At 39.3% G+C, this 24,845-nt stretch overlaps 1 protein-coding gene across 2 annotated transcripts in view; it reads left to right on the top strand.

The window, feature by feature from the left end:
• Window positions 1-24,845, top strand: part of ENPP1 (ectonucleotide pyrophosphatase/phosphodiesterase 1) — a 115,939-nt gene that overhangs the window by 76,981 nt on the left and 14,113 nt on the right. Inside the window, 2 exon segments of one of the 2 annotated variants that reach the window (NM_001168933.1) lie at window positions 139-301; window positions 3,797-3,967. In NM_001168933.1, the coding sequence (NP_001162404.1) occupies window positions 139-301; window positions 3,797-3,967 (334 nt within the window). 2 annotated transcript variants of the gene reach the window in all.

Below are 24,845 nucleotides of genomic sequence, written 5' to 3'. Positions count from 1 at the left end.
TGTGATTACTAGCTTCTTATATTTAATTATTTGTTTGAATTTGATTTTTATATGTATTAAAAGCATGCTCTACTGAAATAGTCATCAAAAGGAAGATAGTTATTTCTTTCTTAAAATGAATATTGGCATATTTTACAGAAAAAGAAGAGTCATCCGTAATCAAGAAATTTTGATTCCAACTCACTTCTTTATTGTGCTAACAAGCTGTAAAGATGCATCTCAGACTCCTTTGCACTGTGAAAACTTAGACACCTTAGCTTTCATTTTGCCTCACAGGACTGATAACAGTGAGAGCTGTCTTGTAAGTAGCTTTTGTATATTTACTTTGCGTGTTGAAAATCTAGACATACGCATATTTGTTTGTGTCATACATCTGACATTACAGTGAGAGAAAGCACAGCTCTTGAGTATACATGGACTTTGAAATTACAGGATGCTTTTAAATTTGATCTTTTAAGATGACATATCTTTGGGGAAGACTACCCTTGTCTGCTTTTATTTTTCATTTTCTTTTTTTTTAGAGAGAGGGTCTTGCTATGTTGCCCAAGCAGGTCTTGAACTCCTGGCCTCAAATAATCCTCCTGCCTTGGCCTCCCAAAGTGCTGAGATTGCAGGCATGAGCCACCCTGCCTGGCCCCTTTGTCTGGTAAAGATACTAAAAATCAGATCAGAATCAAACTTTGTATGGCTTAACCACTAAAGTCTGGGTTTATCTGAAGTATGGATTTTCTCTTATTTCAAAACTGGATTTATAATTTCAAAGTGTCAGCACTGTTACAAATTAGTCTTAAAGTTGTTAGACAACATTTCAAATTTTCTATGTATCACTTAATTATAAAAAATATTTTCCTTTCTTATCCTATTGTCATACCAGTGTATTTGGGAATAATTGTTTTATGTTATCTTATTTGCTCAGAATTTTAAAAATCTACATTGTAGATTGGGACATCATGACTGCATAACATTTTAGCTTTTTTTTTTTTTTTTTTTTGAGGCAGAGTCTCGCTTTGGCACCCAGGCTGGAGTGCAGTGGCGTGATCTCGGCTCACTGCAAGCTCCGCCTCCCGGGTTCACGCCATTCTCCTGACTCAGCCTCCCAAGTAGCTGGGACTACAGGCACCCACCTCCGCGCCCGGCTAATTGTTTTTGTATTTTTTTTTTAGTAGAGACGGGATTTCACCGTGTCAGCCAGGATGGTCTCGGATCTCCTGACCTCGTGATCCGCCCACCTCGGCCTCCCAAAGTGCTGGGATTACAGTCATGAGCCACTGCACCGGCCTTTTTTTTTTTTGAGATGGAGTCTCACTCTGTCGCCTGGGCTGGAGGGCAGTGGCGTGATCTCCGCTCACTGCAACCTTCGCTTCCCATGCTCAAGCGATTCTCCTGGCTCAGCCTCCCGAGTAGCTTGGATTACAGGCGCCTGCCACCATGCCTGGCTGATTTTTGTATTTTTAATGGCGATGGAGTTTCGCCGTGTTGGCCAGGCTGTTCTCGACCTTCTGACTTCAGGTGATCTGCCGGCCTCGGCCTCCCAAAGTGCAGGGGTTATAGTCGTGAGCCACTGCGCCCGGCCCATTTTAGCAATTTTTAAGTTTTCCCTTATGGTGAGCCAAAACATTTTTCTTTCAGAGTACTTCCCATATTTCCTGTGTGTTTTTTTTTTGTTTGTTTTTGTTTTTTTTTCCCTTGAAGTGACACCAAGTAAGTCTTGACCTGAATCTGCAAAAAGATGTAACTTTCATACCAGTCCCAGTGAATGGGTGGTAGGTATACCTGGAGTTAGGATCTTGAGATCCAGTATGAGCTCATCAGGGAAGAGTGCTGCATTCACTCATTCATTCATTCACTACTACTTTGATTCAGCCATTCATTCCTTTGATATTTATAATCAGGTGCTCTAGGTACTGAGGACACAGAAGTAAACAAAATAGTGAGCTCTTCTCTGGGCCCAGGAGTAGAATACAGTGGTCCATTTGCCATCCTTGATGGTAGTAGTCTTTCTATATATCGTTAAAATTCATGAAGATATGTCTCTCCTTGTTTCTATGATAAACTTTCAGAATTACTTGTTCCTATAGAACACATTTCTCATTGAGTTATTTTTCCCCTTATTCTTCAGAATTAAATACAGAATAGCAAGACTTTAACTAGTTGGTTGCCTGATCTGACTCTGCTGAAAGTTGTCAGTTTTGTGAGCATTCTTAGATACATGCAGCTATTGCCTGCTTCATTACTTTCTTTATTTTGAGAGATTATATTGTCATTGAATGTATCAATTAGAGTAGGCTTCTGCAGCAAATAACAGAAACCCCTTTGCAGTGGCTTAAGCAAGTCAGGGATTCCTCATAGAACAGGAAGTCCAGCTGTACACAGTCCTGGGATGGCGCTCTGGGTAAACTGCACCACTGGGGACCCAGAACTTTTCCCTCTTTCTGCTCCACCGTTCTTAGCATGTGGCTTTGGCCCATGTGGGCATCTTCATGCATCTTTGTAGATAACACATTCTCATAAAAACTAGTATTTTTGTAGTATGTTTGCACACATCATTATATTTGATTGTCAAAATAACCCAATGAGGAGGATACAGATAAAGGAAGCAAGATTTATATGTTAAATAACTTTCCTTAGTTTACCCGATAAGATAGTCACAGAACCAGTCTCTTTTTAAAAAATTTCCAACTTTTATTTTAAGTTCAGGGGTATGTGTGCAGGATGTGCAGGTTTGTTGCATAGGTAAATGTGTGCCATGGTGGTTTGCTACACAGATCATCCCATCACCTAGGTATTAAGCCCAGCATCCATTAGCGGTTCTTTCTGATGCTCTCCCTCCTCCCACCCCTGCCCTCCAACAGGCCCCAGTGTATGTTGTTCCCCAACACGTGTCTATGTGTTCTCATCCTTCAGCACACTCTTATAATTGAGAATATGCAGTGTTTGGTTTTCTGTTCTCACATTAGTTTGCTAAGGATAATGGCCTCCAGCTCCATCCACGTCCCTGCAAAGGACATGATCTTTTATGGCTGCATAGTATTCCATGGTATACATGTACCACATTTTCTTTATTTAGTCTATCATTGACCACATACAGCATAGTGTTCCATGGTGTATATGAACCACATTTTCTTGATCCAGTCTATCACTGATGGGCATTTAAGTTGATTCCTTGTCTTTCCTATTGTGACTAGTGCTGCACTGAACATATGTGTGCATGTATCTGTATAATAGAATGATTTATATTCCTGTGCTTATATACTGAGTAATGGGATTGCTGGATCAAATGGTATTTCTGCCTCTAGGTCTTTGAGGAATTGCCACACTGTCTTCCACAGTGGTTGAACTAATTTACACTCCCCACCAGCAGTGTAAAAGCATTCCTTTTTCTCCACAACCTTGCCAGCATCTGTTATTTTTTGACTTTTTAATAATAGTCATTCTGACTGAGAACAGATTCTTTATATTAATTCCCATATTCTTTCTACCATGCCATGTAATTTCTGTTTTCCGACTTTTTTTAACTTCACACCATTGAAGTTTCTTAAACCTATTTAATGCAGGACCATCTTTTCCATGTATACTTTCTTTTCCCAAACTTGATGCATCTAATTAAACAAATATACATGGTATGTATTAGAAGGAAAGCTACTCGAGAGGAGAGATGATGCCTAACAAATCATATGGCATGTTCTACTTTAGAGCTGAAGTCTCATAAATGATTAAACTGGGAAGATGGAGCGCGTATAGAAGTGAACTGAGTGTTCTCTTGGTAACTTTTCTTTTATATTTCTTATTCTGCTAGCATGGGAAGCATGAATCCTCATGGGTTGAAGAATTGTTAATGTTACACAGAGCACGGATCACAGATGTTGAGCACATCACTGGACTCAGCTTCTATCAACAAAGAAAGGAGCCAGTTTCAGACATTTTAAAGTTGAAAACACATTTGCCAACCTTTAGCCAAGAAGACTGATATATTTTTTTATCCCCAAACACCATAAATCTTTTTGAGAGAACCTTATATTTTATATAGTCCTCTATCTACACTATCGCATTGTTCAGAAACTGACGACCAGAGTTAGAATGGAGCCCTTGGTGATGCGGACATCTCAGGGAAACTTGCGTACTCAGCACAGCAGTGGGAGGGTGTTCCTGTTGAATCTTGCACGTATTTGGATGTGTAAGCATCGTATACATTGATCAAGTTTGGGGGATAAAGACAGACCACACCTAAAACTGCCTTTCTGCTTCTCTTAAGGGAGAAGTAGCTGTGAACATTGTCTGGATACCAGATATTTGAATCTTACTATATAAACCTTGATGGCATTGAGCAAACAGCAGACTTAGTAGGATTGGGGTAGCCCATGTTATGTGACTATCTTTACGAGAATTTTAAAGCAGTTCTGGATTTCTTTTAATTTGGAGTTTCATTTCTTTTCATTTTAATCAAAAAAAAAATTAACAGAAGCCAAAATACTTCTGAGATCTTGTTTCAGTCTTTGGTGTATATCCCCTCAAAAGCCAAATTGTTAATCTTGTGTGTGTTTTTTTTAAATTTTTTGATTGGATTTCTTTAGATTTAATGGTTCAAACAAGTTCAACTTTGAGGGATGATCTTTGAACATACTTACCTATTACAAAATCTTACTTTGTATTTGTATAAAAAAAAGAGAAATATTCCCATCCTGCTCACTGGTAATTAACATAGGTTTACAATGGCTTTAAATGTGGCCCTTTGACTGTTAAAATTGTATCTTATCTTTGGCGAAACTTCAGCGCACCAGTCAGTACATGCAAGGTACCATTTTTTACTGAGATGGTAGGAATGTTTCTCTCTGTGCACAAGACTTACCCTACCAGCTGCAGAGCTGTTCTCTGTTAAGCAGTGCATTTTGAAGTTCCATAGATTGAAGAGAACATGTCACCTCACATCTTCTTGGTGAACATGATAAATGACACAGTGATCTTGATTTTTTACTACCTTGACTGTACTTTTTTGTGCCTATCTGAATCTTCAAAGACTGCATTAACTTTTAGGCTACCTAGGTCCAATTTAGGTATAATATCAGTACATACACCAAAGATTTTTACATGTCCTTCGTATGATCGTTCTTTAACAGCCTAAGGGCCAGCTGCAAAGACCTTTGGAAAATCCAATTTGCAACTGAAAATTATTTAATAATTTAGGAAGTTGTTTTTGTTTTTGTTTTTAAGTCCTGCAGTTTCCTGAGGCTCTGTATATGATATTTTTTTTCAGCCTGCTTCTCTCTTGTTCAGATTAGGTAATTTCTATTCTTCTGTCTCGAAGTTCAGTGATTCTTTCTTCTGTCTAATCTGTTCTGCTGTTGAGCCCATTTATTCCTGATTTTTATATTTTAGTTATTGTGTGTTTTATTTCTAAAATGTCTATTTGGTTTTTCTTTATATCTTCTATTTGCTGAGAATTTCTGTCTCTGCTGAGACTTTCTACATTTTCATTTGTTTCAAGTGCATTTATACTTGCTCGTTGAAGCATTTTTATAATGGCTGCTGTAAAATCCTTATCAGATAATTCCAACATCTGTCACCTCATTGTTTGCATCTACTGATGGTCTTTTTTCCATTCAGAAGCATTTTCCTGTTTCTCGGTGTGTGAAATGATTTTTTATTGAAACCTGGATATTTTTAGGTATTATGTTATGAAACTATGGGTCTTATTTAAACCTTCTGCTTTAGGCAACTGTCTCTGATACCACCACAGCAGGGGAATTGGGAGTACTGCTTCATTATTACCAGGTGTGGCTGGGAGTCCAGGTTCCCCAGTCAGCCTCCCTTGACACTGAGTGACAGGGTCCGCTTGTTACTACTGAGCAAGGTGAGAATTCAGTTTCCCATTAGGCCTCTATTGATTCCTCCCTGGCTGGGATGTGCAGGGCACCTTGTGCTGCACGCTGGGAATCTCCACTAATGCTATGGGACAGGAGTGACCAGGAAGGCCTTCATTACACCAGGTGAGAATGAAATTCCCAGTGGCCTACACAGCCTTCTCCAACACCATTCTGGTGTTGTATTCTTCCAGCACACAAACATACACAATTTAACTCAAAGCATCTTAGCAGAGCTTAATTAAATGGATAGATGCCTGTTCCCTTTTGCTGGACACTAAGAATACAAAAATAGGGGAGCTAGGATACCTCTTTACAGCTTGGTGAGAGTGTAAGTCTAGACTCCCCACTCAGCATTTGCTGGTGTGGGTGGGGCTATGGTTTTTTCCATGGTGTTTGGTTGGAGTAGAACCATTTTTACCCTTGCTTGGCTACCCTTTTCTGGTCCTTTGGCAGGAGAGAGAGCAGGACTCTTTTAGGGTTTTTTCCCCCTGCATTTGTTGACATTTCCAGGTTGCTGACTTTTTCAGCTCCAAGTTGGAAATATATGAGCTGAAAAGAAAACGCAAGGAACTCATCACAGTGTTGTTCCTTGGGCCCCAATGTTCCCAGCCTGTCTGTTTTCTCTGTACTGTTCAGAGTCTTGCTGTGTTTTAATATAATATCCAGGATTTTTATATGCATTTAGCAGAAGGATATCTACTCTGTCTTTGTAGAAGTGTCTCACTGATTTTTATATATTCTTCCAGCACACAAACATACACAATTTAACTCAAAGCATCTTAGCAGAGCTTAATTAAATGGATAGATAGATGCCTGTTCCCTTTGCTGGACACCAAGAATACAAAAAAGAACTAGTGACAATTTTCTCTGTCTTAGGGAGAAGAGGCAGCAGAAGTGTAAATGATCCCTAAAGAGTGATAGATGTTATCATGAAGCCACAGGACGGGTGCCACGCAGCACAAAAGAGACTCTGGATGCTTCTTGGTAGCAGAGGCAGTGGCTTCCCAGCCTTGGGGCTAAGGCTTGTAGGGTGAATTGGAACTTTTCAGATGAGCAAGGCAAAGAAGGGACCTTCTAACATTCCTTGGATGGAACGTTTTTGACATTTTCCCATTTACAGCTACTTATATTTTCTACAAGTGTCACTGTGACCAACTTAAGTACAAATATACTTTTTCTTGCTTTGTTATAATAATCTGCTCTTAAAGAAAATGTCACTCTCTACATTCTATGCTGACTCTTAAGGAAAGAGCACCCACATCTGCTCCTACTTAGCTTTTCTTCTGTGGTTCTTACACAGTATTACTTTTTTCTTTTGTTTTCTTGGAAGAGACTCCTCCTTTCTTTTCTTTTCTTGAAAGAGTTTTAAACTGATAAAATGGCAAAAGTGACTGATCTCTACTCCCTAGTTTGAATGGTAAATTCCAATTTGAATGGTAAATTTAAATGGTAAATTCCCGTGAACATATATGGAAATGTCTTTATCCTACTTTCTCCAATAAAGGCTGTTCTTAGCTTTTCAAATGCAAAGTGAAACCTTATCCTGATTTCTACTGCCATGCCTCAAGTCAGTACTTCTTTTTTTTTTTTTTTTTTTTAAGAAATGGAGTCTCACTCTGTAGCCCAGGCTGGAGTGCAGTGGCACAATCTTGACTCACCGCAACCTCCACCTCCCAGGTTCTAGCAATTCTCCTGCCTCAGCCTCCTGAGTAGCTGGGATTACAGGCGCACACCGCCACGCCCGGCCAAGTTTTTGTATTTTAGTAGAGACGGGGTTTCACCGTGTTGCCCAGGCTAGTCTCGAACTCCTGAGCTCAGACAATCCCCCCACCTTGGCCTCCCAAAGTGCTAGGATTACAGGCGTGAGCCACTGTGTACTTCTTAAGTGAGATAAGTAACTTCCATGGAAAATTTCCATCAGTTTATTCATGAAAGAACAGAGAACCTGGCAGAACTTAAAAATGTTTCCAAGAATCAGAGAAAAGAGGACAAACCTTAGAGAGAAGAAGGCAAATGCTCATGTTCCAGCAAGGGAAGTAGCTGTGTAGAGTTCAGGGACTGTTAGGCCTGTTGGCCGTTCCTATTTAAGGAGACAAGATGGGCATGGAACAGGGACCATCCCCTCCTCTAGGAGAAGTTGTTACCCCCTTCACTTTTCCTCTGTCATTACCCACAGTCACTTTCCTTCTTTGTACTGTGGTAGGTGTTTACCCATCATAGGAATGGGCCTTTGAACTTTGAAACTGAATGTGGTGATTACACTTCATGCTGAAGCTTATCACAGGAGTGCTTTCATAAGCATTAAGTAAAATTTCATAATGACTGAAGCCAAGGACATTTTCCCTGGTTTTTGGCCAGTCTAAATATTGTAAGAGAGAGAGAAGAAAAGTGTACGGAATATAATTGTCTCTAAGCTAAGAAATGTGGATGTTCAAATAAAACATATATACAGAACCCTGGGTGCTTTCCTTTGTGGCTGTGTGTGTGTGGAGGATGGGTAGGGTCACGGCCGAGGGTGCTTCTCTGCAGGCGTGAAACTGAGTCCAAGGGTTGTTGACAGTTAACCACAGCTGTAATGTTAAAAGGCGAGTTCATTTCAGGTTCATAGAGTAAACATTCCTGATCTGTGACCTATATCCTTGTTCTTGGTATTTTAATTATATTTAATCATACTTCCAAGCAAAAACAAATGACAGGCATATATATTCTTTAGTATTTAGAATGGTCTGGAACCAAACTTGGCACTTCTGTAGATTCTTTTAATGTGAAATTTTTGTATTTATTCTCTCCATTATAGTGACTGAACAAAAAAATGTTTACTAGAAATCATATTCATACCAGAACCCATAGATACGTGAAATACATTTTAGTCTACTAGAAATGGAAGAATCCCTGGAAGAGGCATTATGCTCATGGGATGTCAAAAGGAAGGAACATAAAAGAAGTCTCTTTCATCCTACCCAATGCTATTGTTTTAAATTTGACTTTTTACTTGCCTGTAAATTCTCGATTCAAGGGATAGTTTTAGGATTTTAATTAAAATGACATATTTTAAGTGATATATCAGAAATTCAGAACTCAGAATGGAATATACTTTGGCTTTCACATAGTAGAGATAAAAAACAATTGAAGAAATATATAGGAAATCAATTTTTTACAGCGTCTCATATAGTGTCTCATAGTTTTGCCCCATAGTGTTTAGATATTTTTCACTGTCAAAAAATGTATGCATTTACTTAGATGGCATTGTACTGGCTGTGACATAAAGGAAATAAAACAGGGATCTCCGAACTGAAAGTTTATAACTTACTAAAAATTCTAAAGGATTTTAAATGAGACTGAAATTTTCTCAGTCCAATGAATGGATCTTGTTCAAATTTTTGTGGTAAATATCACTGGCCAGGCGCGGTGGCTCAATCTGTAATCCCAGCACTTTGGGAGGCCAAGGTGGGCAGATCACAAGGTCAGGAGATCGAGACCATCCTGGCTAACACAGTGAAACCCCATCTCTACTAAAAATACAAACAAACAAACAAACAAACAAAACTAGCCGGGTGTGGTGGCAGGCGCCTGTAGTCCCAGCTACTGGGGAGGCTGAGGCAGGAGAATGGCTTGCACCTGGGAGGCGGAGCTTGCAGTGAGTTGAGATCACGCCACTGCACTGCAGCCTGGGTGACAGAGCGAGACTCCATCTCAAAAAAAAAAAAAAATCTGATGATACCTACAATTTTGGATTCTCTGTTATATTCTATATCTTGACACAGTGTCACTGTCTGGAGAGTTAACTACTTGTATTAAGGTCCAAGCAGAAACAAGATAGTAAATCTGTGGGTCTTTTGTCTGTGTACTTGTTCATAAGCTGTCTCTGCAGTTTTACTCAATAGCACACTTGAAGACACTGGCACTGGAATAGATTTTCCCAGCTCAGGGTTGACAGTAGATTACAAAGCTGTGCTTACTCTGTGTCAGGCATTGGGTTAAGTTGGAGAACAGGGCAGATGGGATGCCTACCCCCTTGGTGCTCTCATCAATGTGTTACCTCTATTTCAAGGTCCAGCCCAAAGCCATATCCTTAGGATCCATTGGTCATGTGGTCAGACTTTCCCAACATTGGAGGTAACAGACAGTACATGCACTCAGTCTAGTTCTTGTTATGTATTATGGTTGCAATACAACTACAGATGTGTAATGCAGTTGATTATTCCATAACCCACACACTATGTTGTTAGATGGCACTGTGGCCTATTAAGAAATTTTACCCAGAACGCAGACTCCAAATCCAAATACACAACTTGCTAAAAGCAATCTTTGCAAGCTTAACATGAAATAAAATAATTTCAAGGTGGTGTGGTTATAGGTATAAGAGGATTGTTAGCTTCCACTTGGGGCTTCCAGGGACCTGGCAAGATCTTATCCTACAGAGAACACCAACCTCTTAAGGAAATTGGAAAGCCCAGAGAAACTGCGCCACCTAAACATTTCCCAGCCTGTGATCCTGTGAGAAAAGAAAAATAGCTCAGGGCAGCCTGAGCTGTGTGAGGCATGTAGAATTTATTAGGCCTAGAAAGATGTGAGTGCGAGACTTTATTCTTACCACCCACCTCCCCCCATGCCTGGGGGCAGTTGTTTAAAGTCATTTCATTACTCATTAGTTGCCTCACTCATTATCCTCACGTACCTGGAGTTTGTGATGCAAAGAACAATGTACAGCAAGTCAATAGCTTATGTTATTTTGATGTAACTAATTGGTAAACAATTTAGGAACAGTCTCTTTTGTCCTTCAAAAACCCACTTGTAACTGCTGCTAATTGGAGCACATATTCAGGGCAAACTTGAATCCATGTTCCTGGATTACAACTCTCAAAACTGGCCCAAATAAACTCTGCTTGTATTAAGTTTGGTTCAGTTTCTTCTTTTAGGTCAATATCAGTTACATTTTCTTAGACTGCATACTGTGAGCATATTCCTGAAAACTGTAACCCTGATGAGATTTATGTGTCCCAAGAGTGCTGTTTCACAAGTGTAATCACCAGATGGGTTCTTCCTGCCCAGTGACTAGACAAAACCAGTTCACTGAGATTGTGACATTGCAGTAAAGAAAGCATTTAATTAATATTAGGCTAGCCACGTGGCTCAGAAATTAGGGTTTTTCAAGGACAGCTTAGTAGGCATGGGACTGGGGAATGGATACTGCTGATTGGTTGGGGAGGCAATCATAGGGGTGTGAAAACAGTCCTCATGCACTGAGTCCACCTCTGAGTGGGAGACCACAGGACTGGTTAAGTTATGAGTCATGGGTCCAGGTGAAGTCAGTCAGTTGCCAGAACACAAAAATCAGAAAAATTTATCAAAAGATCAATCTTAGGTTCTACAATAGTGACGTTATCTATAGGGACAATTGAGGAAGTCACAAATTTGCTTCACTGAATTGAGTGAAGACAGCCAGCCTGTGAGGCTAGAAACAAGATAGAGTCAGCCACATTAGATTTCTCTCACTGTCATAATCTTTGCAAAGGCAGTTTCACAGGGCGATAGCTCAATACTGTGGGATTTTTTTTTTTTTTCAGTGACTGTAACTCTCATTTAGCATTTTAGAATCTGTATTAGTCCATTCTCACACTGCTATAAAGATATACCTGAGACTGGGCAATTTATAAAGAAAAGAGGTTGTTTAATTGGCTCACAGTTCTGCAGGCTGCACAGGCTTCTGCTTCTCGAAAGGCCTCAGGAAACTAACAATCATGGCAGAAGGTGAAGGGGAAGGAAGCACATATTCACATGGCCAGCAGGAGAGAGCAAGAGCATAAGGGGATGGGCTACATACTTTAAAACCAGATGTCATAAGAACTCACTCATTATCATGAGAACAAGAAATGGAAGTCTGCCCCCATGATCCAGTCACCTCCTCCCAGGGCCTTCCTCTAACAGTGAGAATTACAATTTGACATGAGAGTTGGGTGGGGACACAGACCCAAACCATGTTGGCATATGTTTCTTCAGAGATAGATTCCTTTTCATGTGTTTATCGTCACTGTGTTGGTCTATTTGCATTGCTATACAGGAATACCCACAACTGGGTAATTTAAAAAGAAAAGAGGTTTATTTGCTTCACAGCTCTGCAGGCTATGTAAGCATGGCGCCAGCATCTGCTTGGCTTCTTGTGAGGCCCGGAGAGCTTCCAATCATAGCAGAAGGCAAAGGGTGAGCCAGCATGTCACGTGGCAAGAGAGGGAGTAAGAGAGACAGGGAGGTGTCAAGCTCTTTTAAACAGTAGGTCTTGTGTGAGCTCATAAGGTGAGAATTCATTATCGCAAGGACAGAGCCATTCATGAGGGATCCACCTCCATGACCAAAACACCTCCCACCAGGCCCATCTCTGGCATCGAATGTCATATTTCAACATGAGATCTGGAGGGGGGAAAACATCCAAACCTTATCAGTCATGTCTCCAAAACCATCTGTTATTTCTAGCATAATGTCTGGCACATAGGAGTTGCTCAGTAAAAAATGTCCAGATGAATGAAAACCAAAGGTACAATCATAGAAAACATCCACTTGAGATAGCTAAGGAACTCCAGCCTGGGCGACAGAGCGAGACTCCATCTCATTAAAAAAAAAAAAAAAAAAGATAGCTAAGGAATAACAGATTACAGAAATACAGCCAGAGGACAATTTCACAGTCATTATTCCTTGCCTCCCTAGCTGTTAAGTGCTAGATGACACTTTCAATGGGATATTTTTTGAAAGAGTTCCTTTATAGATATCATCCCAGTGCACAAAGCAGAATTTTTAAAAATAATAATAAAAGAATAAGAATACTTTTCAAGAGCCATTCACAATTGTTTCAGTTAATCTGTCCTGTGGAAAGTCTGCTGCCTGGTGAGCGGAAGGGAAAGCACGAGCTTTTCAGTTTTGACATCTCAAATGAAAACCTCTCTACAAAGCACATGGTGTTTCTCCAGCGACCAGCTATCACAAACATTCACCGGAAAAGGTGGAGATGCAGGGGAGTGCCTCTTGGTTCTCACATCCCTCAACTCCAGGTAACACCTTCTGCTGTGAGGAAAAGCACGTCGGTGTTACTGGTGTTACTACCCCCGTAGCAAACACACCGGGGCATCTGGAACAAATCGATGTTGGGCAATTTTCACACACTTTACCAAAGAGGAGAGACATTTTTTCACCCTCCCTCCTCTCTTTGAAATTCAGGGCAATGGAGTTTAGCATTGGCTAAGACAGTAGTGAAGTGAATTAGAGGTAAACAAATCATCCCATCCATCAGGTGTCTGATGGAAAGTTGACAGTGAAACTGAAATATGGAACATAAATTTTCATAGACCCAATGAATCAGTAATATTGTGATAACCAAGATATCTCTGAAATAGATCAAATACAAACATGAAAATAATCATAGCTATCATTTACTGGGTGCCTGTCTGGTTCCAGACATTGTGCTAAATGATTTACATTATCCAAGAGAGAATTTGAACCCAGGACTTGGCAAAGCTTATATATTTAAATAATACATTATATTGTCTCCTTTGAAAGCACATTGAAAATGCTGCTGTTCTTTCGTTAAGTTCTATACCATCAGTAGTTGCATTCTAAACCAGTTATTGAAATAAATTTATTAATAGTGTGCTAACAACATGAAATATTATCAGTAAAAAAGAACACTTAAAAACAAAATCAATAAAAGTTAACTCTCTTTTAACTTTTAACTAAATGAAAAATGGGCACAAGATGAAATTAAGATGTTCATAGGAAACAAACGCAAAGAGCTAACAGATACATAAAAATGTTTTAGTTTATTAATTGAATCAAAGATAAACAAGTGACATATTTTTGTGCTTACTACATGGGAAAAGATTTAAAAGATGCAGATCTCCAGTGTCGTGAAGGTGTAATTATAGACAGTCATACTTTGGGGACATCTTGTGTCATAAGGTGCTGTGACATATCTGAGGGCGATTTGATAATTGTGTTCCAAAACTCTAATGCTTGTTCAACTATGACTCATATTTCAGTTCTTCAAATTTATTCAGAAGAAACTATTGTATATTTTTACAAAAATGCAAAGTGAAGTTTAATCAAAATGGTTTATTTTTATTGGTGAAATGGTAACAATACAGTATATTTATGTGACAATACATTAAAACAATTTGATGTTTAATTTACTAACGATAAAAAATTTGACGTTTATTTAATTTTGTAAAGTAGAAAACTTCACAATATCTTAATTGAAAATGACAGCTCTTATTTATGATAATATATCCATTTTGGTGAGTGAACAAATGGAATCTCTTTTTCTTCCTTTCTTCCTTCCACTCCTCTTTCTCTGCTTCCTTATCTCTCGTCTTCAGTTTCTTCCCTCTTATTCTTCTCTCTGGAACTTAATGCACTAAAATGCTCACAGTTACTACATCTGAGTGGTGGGATTTAGGATGATTCTCACATTCTTATTCCTCTATAATGAACTACTTTTATCACCTGGAAAAAGTGATCAGTAAAATTCATTTAGGCAACAGATATTTTTAAATGTCCTAAAGTTCTTGAAGTATCTTTACCCATCTCTATATATACGATAGTAAGTGTACAAACAGCAGAAAGTATCCAGTACCTAATGATATTGATTAGGTGCAGTTTCATGGTGAATACATGATATTCCCTCATTGTATTGCTGTTTGCGACAGCGATGTTAACAGATTTCCAAAAGACTCGCTCTGGCTTGAATTCTGCTGCACTGCACAAGACATTTGTATTTTATCATCTTTTCCACTTTCAAGCATTTCTGAGTTCACACCTGCTGACCTTCTTTCTAGCCCTTCATAGAGGAAGTGTGACTCTTTTTCTTTCACACCTGACACCTCACTTCCTACAAGGCTTTGTTTCTCATACAACACACACACACACAGCCCTGTAATTCCCACCTCTGCACTGCTTCCATCTCTCTTCTTGAATATGCTCTTTTCCTTCCATTTTTCTATTGTCTTTACCTCATTCCTTTTGTTCCCTCTGGCTCTCTCAGGCTTCTCTTCTTACTGTGGGACAGGACTAATAAGTGCTTGGTTTATATTTTCTGTGCTTATTTCCTTACTAAGCTCTCCCTTTTTTATATGTCTGTTTCTGACCCCCTCCCAGCACCTCCCCACCTCCCATAACCTCCCTTTAAAAAATAATAGTGATTTTCCAATGGACAGATTTTATTTTTATTTTGAAAATTAAAAAATAATACTGTAAAGTATAAGGAAGAAAATAACAAGCATCCATGCAACCCACGACAGTTAACGTTCTTTTTTGTTAGCTTCTTGATTATTGCATTAATCTCTTTTAAAAATATTTTTCATCACTGTGATTATCTCAAACATTCCTATATATCCCATTGCTTTCATTTTTTATCAACACTTATTGTCTTACCTGCTATTTGTAGTTTATTATTTCTATATTTTTATTTTTTGGGACCTGCTATTCCCTGTTTTAAAATCTCCTTCTGTTGTTTTATCATTTCTTCTTTGAGCTTATTTTTATTTATTGGATTTGTGTTCCTTCCTATCAACCTGTTATATAACATGAAGCAGTTTTTTCAGTGTTTATTCTTATTTTTTATCCCCTATATTTTCTTGTAAGTGGAGCAGGTGGAATGAGCCTTTCCTTTCTCCCTTCCTCTCTCCCTCCATTTCTTTCTTCCCTTCTTCCTTCTTTTATTCCATCCTTCCTTGTTCCCTCTCTTCCTTTCTTTGTTTCCTTGTTTTAACCCTATAGTATATTTACTGAGTTTAATGCCATTTCTTTTTATGCCATTCATGATCGACATCCTATTTTACTCTGAGACGGATAGGTGGCCATCTTCCAAATTGTGTCCAAGTTGTTTGTTTCTTCTTTTAAACTACAGTGTCAGGGAGGAACATTCTGTAACTTATCAACTTTTCTGAAGCCCAAAGGAAGGTTGGGGTAGAAGAAAGGATGGCTTGAGGTTGTCCTCAGACTTTCCATGATATCTGGGCTGTTTTACTCTTCTGAAATTGTGTCTCATATGAAGTTTCTCTTCATTTGAGGTATAAATAATTCCTGTGTTGAGTGCTCTTGTACTTTGGCCCATTTATTTATCGCCTACCCAGGAGATATCACATCTCTGTCAACTCTGTTTTCTATTACTTTTTCCCTGTGCTCAAGTAATCCTCCTGCCTCAGCCTCCCAAGTAGCTGGGACTACAGGTGCATGCCGCTGTCCCTGGCCTATGTTTTCCCTTTCCTTTTTTCACCAGTTTTCCCATCATGTTACCATTTTCCGTAGTGCTTGTTTTATCTTTCCATCCTGCATGCTCCTTTGCAGTGACTTTGCTGCTCCCCCGTCAATAGGCAGAGCCTGTTTCCACATCCTCTGAATGTAGGCTAGCCTTGGGACTTGCTTTGGCCAATAGAATATGGCAGAAGTGACATTTTGCATTTTATAAGGCATCCTTAGGAGGTTTTGCAGCTTCTGCTTTAGGTTCCAAAAATGGAACTCCTACCACTATGAAAGAAAGCTCAGGTTAAACTACTTGAATGATGAGAGACCACCCAGTAGAGAGGCCCAGGCTCACAGCCAGCACCAAGGCCCCACATGAGAGAGTAAGGCCATTTTATGCCCTCTGGTCCCAATAGAGCTGCCAGATGACTGCTGCGGCACAAGTGACCCCAGAAAAGCCCACAAGAAGAACAACCTATATGAGCCCAGATAAGCCACAGAATCGTGAAAAATAGGAACTTGTGCAAAGCTAATAAATAGACATATGATTTGTTATGCAGCATTAGCTAAATAAGACAACTGATTTCCATCCCAAAGTATTCAGGAAAAGGAATAGGTAAACCTATATAGTCAATTTGCTTTTCTTCATATTTGAGGGAATTAGTGAGAAAAATCAGGATTCTGAAAGGCTGGGGCAGAATTCGGAGCCAATTCTGGCTCTACTTCTCACATTCAGAATCTCCTGTTTATTTCAGGTTTAGCCGTTTCTCCAATTAAGAGGGAGTATAAGCCACTCTTCTGCTATGCTCATTCTTATAATACAATGTGTCATTTTAAAGCCACTTTGGCCTCTCTCCCTTGGATTGGGTGAACCTAATTATGGTCTGCTTGGGGAAACTTGGCTTGAGGCTGTGGTTCTCTACCATTACTGTCTATAAAACTCAGTAAACCCTACTGATGGATAGAATCCTGCCCATCACTCTCACAACAGTCTGTAGCTCTTCCTTGTAAATACACCCTAGGTAATTCTGAGGCTAGTGATCTATACTTTGAGAAATACGATTGACATAAATCTAACATTTCAGAGAATAATAGGTCCAGTTTTACTTCTTTCCATCAGTTGTTTGTGAAGTTTAATAATTGAGACACAGCCTAAGTGTCAAAGCAAGATTCCATGTCCTCAAAAGATACAAAAACAAATTAGCCATACATAGAGTAGTGTGCACCTATAGTCCCAGCTACTTAGGAGGCTGAGGTGGGAGGATCCCTTGAGCCCAGGAGTTTGAGGCTGTAGTGAGCCATGATCATACCACTGCACACCAGTTTGGAAACAGAGTAAGACCCTGTCTCAAAAAAATAAAATAAAGAATTGAGGCAGGGCGCGGTGGCTCTCGCCTGTAATCCCAGCACTTTGAGAGGCTGAGGTGGGTGGATCATCTGAGGTTGGCAGTTCAAGACCAGCCTAACCAACATGGAGAAACCCCGTCTGTACTAAAAATACAAAATTAGCTGGGCGTGGTGGCGCATGCCTGTAATCCCAGCTACTTGGGAGGCTGAGGCAGGAGAATTGCTTGAACCCGGGAGGCAGAGGTTGTGGTGAGACAAGATCGCACCACTGCACTCCAGCCTGGGCGAAAAGAGTGAAACTCTGTCTCAGAAAAAAAAAAAAAAAAAAAAAAAAAAAAAAAAAAAAAAAAGAACTGGGGCAGAAGTCATTTGAGTGAGCATATTGCTTCCATACTTCAAAGGACGTAGTAGATGCACACCCATGCACCCATGTTCACAGCATTGTTCACAGTAGCCAGGGGATGGAGACAACCCAAGTGGCCATTAACAGATAAATGAAGAAATAAAATGTGGGATATTTATGGAATATTATTCAGCCTTAAAAAAGAAGGAAGTTCTCACACATGCTACAACATGGATGAACCTTAAGGACATTATGCTAAGTAAAATAAGCCATTCACAAAAAGACAAAGTGTGATTCCACTTACATAAGGCACCCAAAGAAGTCAAATTTCTAGAAATGGAAAGTAGAATAGTGCTTACGAGGAACTGGGGGAATGGGGAGCTAATGGGTGTAGAGTTTCACTTTTACAAGATGAAAGAGTTCTACAGATCTGTTGCACAACAATTTTAACACTTCTAAACCACATCATTACAAGTGTTTAAGATGGCAAATTTTTTTAATGTTGGTTTTTTAAAAATTGTGGTTAACCACAATTTTTTTTTAACGAGGAGGAAGAGGAGGACGTGTTCACAGCATAAATGGTAAATCCTGATTGGAGATGGAGAATTTGCAAGTTTATTATGACTATGTTTCATAGCAATACTAAAAACAACAGCAATAAATACAATTGTCACTTCAGAAACATTGTTAACTCTATACATCAGATAAAATTGAACATAGGAATTTCAATTTTATATATATGCAGAGTAGTATGTAGTTAGAGGCCAATTCTAAAGAGTTGCTCTCCCCCTGCTGGCAAGTCTTGGAATTGTTCAGTTTGGGGAAGGAACCGGGACAGCTAGCCTGAGAACGTTCTCAGTAAAATACTCTCGTCATTAAAACGTACGTGCTTTCATTCATCAAAATATTTCCTAGAAAGATACCAAACTCCCATAGCTATTATATGAAGTTATTCACTAATACATTCTTCCACTTATTTCTTTTAAATATTTTAATTGACAAATGACAGATTATGTATATTTACGGTGTACAATGTAAACTTTTGATATGTGTATACATTGCGGAATGATTAAATCCAATTCTTCCACTTCTTAAAATGAATGTACAACTTATTGGACTATAGCTCATCCATTCACCGACCTGTATTGAACTCTTAATATGCACTGTTGTGCTAAACACTGGGATTTCACAGATGACATTGGTGCGGACCCAGGTTTGATATCTGATGGAGTTGTAAGTGTAATAGAAACCATCTATGTGCTAGAGTATAAGAATTGGGGCATAAAGGAAGCAGTAAACGGATCCAGCAGGAGTATAATTAATATATCGGATTCCTGCTCTTTTTAAAATTATTATTATTTTTTGAGACTGAATCTCGCTCTGTTGCCCAGGCTGGAGTGCAGGGGCATGTCGGGTCACTGCAAACCTCCCCCTCCTGGGTTCAAGCCATTCTCCTGCCTCAGTCTCCTGAGTAGCTGGATTACAGGCACACACCACATTCTCTCTCTGTCTTTGTTAGCTGGATTTTTTTTTTAAGACTTTCATTTTGAAATAATTACAAATTCACAGGAAATCGCAGAGGTGGATAGTGCAGAGGTGGATAGTGCAGAGGTGGATAGTACAGAGGTTCTGTGTATCCTTTACCTGGTTTCCCCAGCAATTACATCATCAAAACCAAGGAGTTGATTGACAACGATAAAAAATGTGTGCATAATTCTATGTCCTTTTACCATATGTTTAGATTTGATAAGCACCACTTCAATCAACATATAGAACTATTTCATTACCACAGGGATCTCCCAGGGCTACCCCTTTACAATACTACTAACCTCCTCCCTCTAGCATCGTTAAACCCAGGCAACTGTTCATTTATTAAAGGATGACATTGGCACTGGAGATGACATCGAACAGAGACACAGACAAGTAAATCATGCAAATCTAATGCAGAGAATAAACTAAGCTTGTAACCTGTAATAGCTTGTAACTTCAATGTTATATAAATGAAATCATGCAGTATGTGACTCTTTGAGATTGACTCTATTCCCCCTAATCAATGCACTTTCCTGTAATCAAGCCAAGTTGCTGTGTGTATCAATAGTTTGTTGCTTTTTTACTGCCGAGTTATGTTTCTAGTTTGGAGGTACACAGTTTGTTGAATCACTCACCTATTGTAGGACATTTTCAGTTATTTCCAGTTCTTATCGGTTACATATAACACCGCTATGAGCAACTGTATGCAGGTTCCTTTGTGGACATAAAGTTGCATTTCTCTGAGTTAAATGTCCAGGAGGATGATTGCTAGGTTGATTAGTAAGTGAATGTTTAGTTCTTTTTGAGAATCTGCAAACTATTTTTCAGAGTGACCATAACACTTAACATCACCACCTGTGATGTGTGAAACATCTAGTATTTCCATATTCTTACTGGCATTATTTTTCATTATTGTCATTATTTTTCATTGATTTGATTTGATAGGCATGCCGTGATAGCTCATAGTGATCCTAATTTGCATTTCACAATTGGATTATGATGTTGCATATGTCTTCATGTGCTTATTTGACATTTATATATGCTTTCTGGTGAAATACCTCATCATGTCTTTTGCCTATTTTCTAAGTGAATAGGTTAACTTTTTACTGTTGCAGTTTAAGAGTTCTTATAAATTCTACACGGGACCCCTTTATCAGATATGTGTTTTGCAAATATTTTCTCTTAGTCTTCAGCTTGTATTTTCACATCTTTACTGAGTCTTCTGCAAGACAAACACTTTTAATTTGGATGAAGTTTAATTTATCATTTTTTTTTTCTTTTATGAAGCAGTTTTTAGTGTCAGGTCTAAGAACTCTTCATCATACTCCAGGTCCTGAAAATGTTTGCCTATGATTTCTTCTAAAGTTTTATAGTTTATATTTTATTTTTAAATCTATGATTCAAAAATCTGAGTTAATTTTTAAATAATGTGTGAGATTTAGGTCAAGGTTCACATTTTTACCTATGAATATACAATAGCTGCAGGATCATATATCGAAAAGGCTATCTTTCCTCCATTACAATGCTTTTTGACTTTTGTTAAGACTAAGTTCAGTGTATTTTCCTGGGTGTACTTCTGGGTTTTTTATCCTGTTCCATTGATTTATGTCACTGTCCCTCCGTCAATACCATGTAACCTGTTTACTGTGTCAGCAAAGTAAGTCTTGAAATTGGGTACAGTGAGTCTTTCCACTTGATTCATCTTTTTCAAAATTGTTTTTAGCTATTCTAATTCCTTTGCCTTTCCATATACATTTTATCTTATTTTATTTTTGAAACAAGTTCTCACTCTATCACCCAGGCTGGACTGCGGTGGCATGATCACTGTTCACTGCAGCCTCAACCTCCCAGGATCCGGAGATTCTCCTGCCTCAGTCTCCTGAGTGACTAGGACCACAGGTGTGGACCACCACACCTGGCTAATTTTTTTTTCTTTTTTTCTTTTTTTTAATTTTTAGAAACGGGGTCTTGTGCTGGGCGCGGTCCCCTGTAATCCTAGGACTTTAGGAGGTCAAGGTGGGCGAATTTTCTGAACTCAGGAGTTCATGACCAGCCAGGACAACATGGTGAAACCCTGTCTCTACTAAAATACAAAGAATCAGTCGGGCATGCGGCGTGCGCCTGTAGTCCCAGCTACTCGGGAGGCTGAGGCAGGAGAATTGCTTGAACCCGGGAGGTGGGAGGCTTCAGCGAGCCGAGGAGGCGCCACTTGCACACCAGCCTGGGAGACAGCGAGACTCCATCTCTAAATAAATAAATAAACAAGGTCTTCCTACATTGCCAAGGCTGGTCTTGAACTCCCGGGCTCAAGCACCCTCCCAGGTTGGCCTCCCAAAGTGTTGGGATTACAGGCAAGAGCCACTGTGCCCAGCACCATATAAATTTTAGAATAATCTTGTCTTTGTCCTTATCAACAAAATTTCTTGCTGGGATTGTCATGGGAATTGCAATAAACCTATATATCAATTTGGGGAGAAGTGACATCTTACTGTGTTGAGTTGTCTGATCCATGACCACAGTATGTCTCTCCATTCATTTAGATTTTTTATTTCTTTCATTGCAGTTTTATAGTTTTCAGCATGCTTTTATTAGATTCACACCCAATAATATTTTTAGCAATTGTAAATGCTACTGTATCTAAAATTTTAGCTTCCACATTTCCATTGCTAGTATATAGAAATACAATTAATTTTTGTTCTGGGAGGGTGTTTTGGTGGATTCCTTGGGACTTTTGTAGATAGACAATCATGCTCTCTACAAAAAGGGACAGCTTTATTTCTCTCTTTCCAATATGCATACCTTTTATTTCCTTTCCTTGCTTTATTGCACTGACTAGCACTGCTAGTACCATGCTGAAAAGCGGTGGTAAGTGGACATTTTTGCCTTGTTCCTGATTCTAGCAAGAACGTATTGTCTTTCATCCTGAAGAATGATGTTAGCTGTAGGGATATTTTTGGAGGTGTTGATATTAGTATTCTCTGTTTTTAGAAACAAATATAACATCTGAATTTGTCCACCACTCTAAGGTGCAAGAAACTTTATTTAATTTTTCTCAATCAAGTTAAATCAGAATGTTAGTTGTTATGTTTATGAAGTTTCCACTTTTGTATTAAATAGTAGTTATTTTATTTTTTTTAATCAAAACCAGAAATTTTTATTGGCTTACATTTCTGGAGGCTGAAAAGTCCAATATCACGGTGCCAGTGCTGAGGGCTTTTGTGCTATGTCATCCCATAGAGGAAGGTGAAGGGCAAGTGAGAGAGGAATGAACTAACATTGTCCTTTTGTAACAAACCAACTCCCTAGATAATGGCCTTGATCCACTCGTGAAGGTGGAGCCCTCGTTGCCTACCTACCTCCTTAATGGTCTCACCTCTTAACACTGTTGCATTAGGGATTAAGTTTCCACCACATGCCTTTTGGGAGACACATTTAAACCATAGCACATGTGATGTTGAGCAGGTGACTCACAAAAGAGTCACACTAAATAGTAGTTATTAAAACACACACACACCCCTAGAAAAATAATAAATAATGCAAAGAAAAACTTGCACTCCTGGCAAAAATTTTTAATACCCATATTAGGATATTTATAAATAATTGTAAATTTCACCTTGTGGTAATCATATGAAAAGTGGTGATCACATTAATAATTAGTCCATCAATAACTTTAAAATATCTTTTGTGTCTTCTTTTGAGTGTTTTTTCTTTCTTCTCATAATGAAGCCCTCTTCTTTGTGAAGTAAGAAAAGTAAGTCAGCAACTATATTTAGCTCTTGTAATTATGTTTTTGTGTAATAGACAATGCAAAGTCTTTTAAATATTAGATCTCGGTGAAGTATCATCCTTGGATATTTTTAGTTTAGGAAATGTTAGGGGTATTTGATGTAAGAGTGCTCATGAACTAGATACACAGATGCCATGGGAATTTTGGGGGAATCAAGGAGTATCCACTGGGATCTTTGAACACGGAGAGGAACATCATATGGGGAGAAATGCCTTCCCTTGTACCTCATGGCTCACTGCAGTCTGGGCCAATCAGTGGGACCTTCACCAGTCACATGGAAGCTCTCAGAATGAATGGCAATGGCTGCAACTGCCACTGGGAACGTTTCTCTGAACTGTCTAGACTGTCATTTTTCAACGGCTTCTGTCTTAACAACTGTAGTGACACTGCAGGACCAAGAACTGGATGTTACAGCTGCTTAGGGTTAAATTTGTTCTTGTGATACAATTTGTCCTTAAGGGCTACATCTCTTTGCCCAGCAGGTGGCAGTAAGCGATTACAAGAAATATGGTAACAACCATCAGCGTAAGAGACTTTAGAGTATACTCAGGGCTACTTGGAAGGATTAACTTTTCAACATTCTGAGAATCTGAAGTTAGCTTTTAATTTAGATATCCACTGTAATACTGTTTTATTGGGTGCCTCTAAGCTGGTGAAGTGGTGCATACTGTTTGAGCGTAGATTTTACAGTAGAGCTGCTTCAGTTGAATAGGGGCATGAGAGCTGGAGGCTACCTACTCAGTGCCATCTTCCCCAAATACAACAGACCATTGAGTCTTTGAAGACCCTGCTTTGGCTCAACTTCTCTGTGGAACAACAGACATGGAATTCTTACAAGTCTGTTTCTTACAAAGTAATTTGTAATTCTTACAAAGTCACCCGAATTCAGTATATTCAAACCAAGCAGTGGTGTGCAGGGACCAGCCTCCACCTACTTAGAAGAGTCCACTGATGAATTGTCAGAGGTTTTGCAAGCTGGTTGACTTCACACTGGTAGTTTGAAATTATCCACAGTGGAAGCATTTACAATAGAAGTCTTGTAATTCTACCAACAAAGATCTCCCCCTCGCCTCTAGCTGTTTATTCAATATTTAGTAATGTTACACTGATCTAAGCACACTTGCTTTCTCCTTGAACAACATCCCTTTTCCTGCTGACATATCCCATCTGATACGGTTTGAATTTGTGTCCCTGCCCAAATCTCATGTCGACTTGGAGGAGGGGCCTGGTGGGGGGTGACTGGAGCATGGGGCGGATTTCCCCCGGGCTGTTCTTATCATACTGAGTGAGTTCTCATGAGATATGATGGTTTAAAAGTGTGTGGCACTTCCCCCTTAGCTCTGTCTCTCTTATGCCATCATGTGAAGAGGTGCTTGCTTCCCCTTCACCTTCCGCCATGACTGTAAGTGATTAGGTTTGGTGGTGTCCCCGCCCAAATCTCATCTTGAATTGTAGCTCCCATAATTCCCACTTGTTGTGGGAAGGACCTGGTGGGAGACAACTGAATCATGGGGCGGTTTCCTCCATACTGTGCTTGAGGTAGTGAATCAGCCTCATGAGATCTGATGATTTTGTAAGAGGTTTCCCCTTTTGACTGGCTCTCATTCTCTCTTGTCTACCACCATGTAAGATGTGTTTTTTGCCTCCTGCTATGATTGTGAGGCCTCCCCAGCCACGTGGAACTGTAAGCCAATTAAAACTCTTTTCTTTATAAATTACCCAATCTTGGGTATGTCTTTATCAGCAGTGT

Source organism: Papio anubis, chromosome 6 (assembly GCF_008728515.1).
Source record: "Papio anubis isolate 15944 chromosome 6, Panubis1.0, whole genome shotgun sequence".
NCBI classification, from domain to species: domain Eukaryota; kingdom Metazoa; phylum Chordata; class Mammalia; order Primates; family Cercopithecidae; genus Papio; species Papio anubis.
The sequence above is the reverse complement of the archived record's forward strand: the minus strand, read 5'-3'. Positions and strand labels throughout refer to the sequence as shown.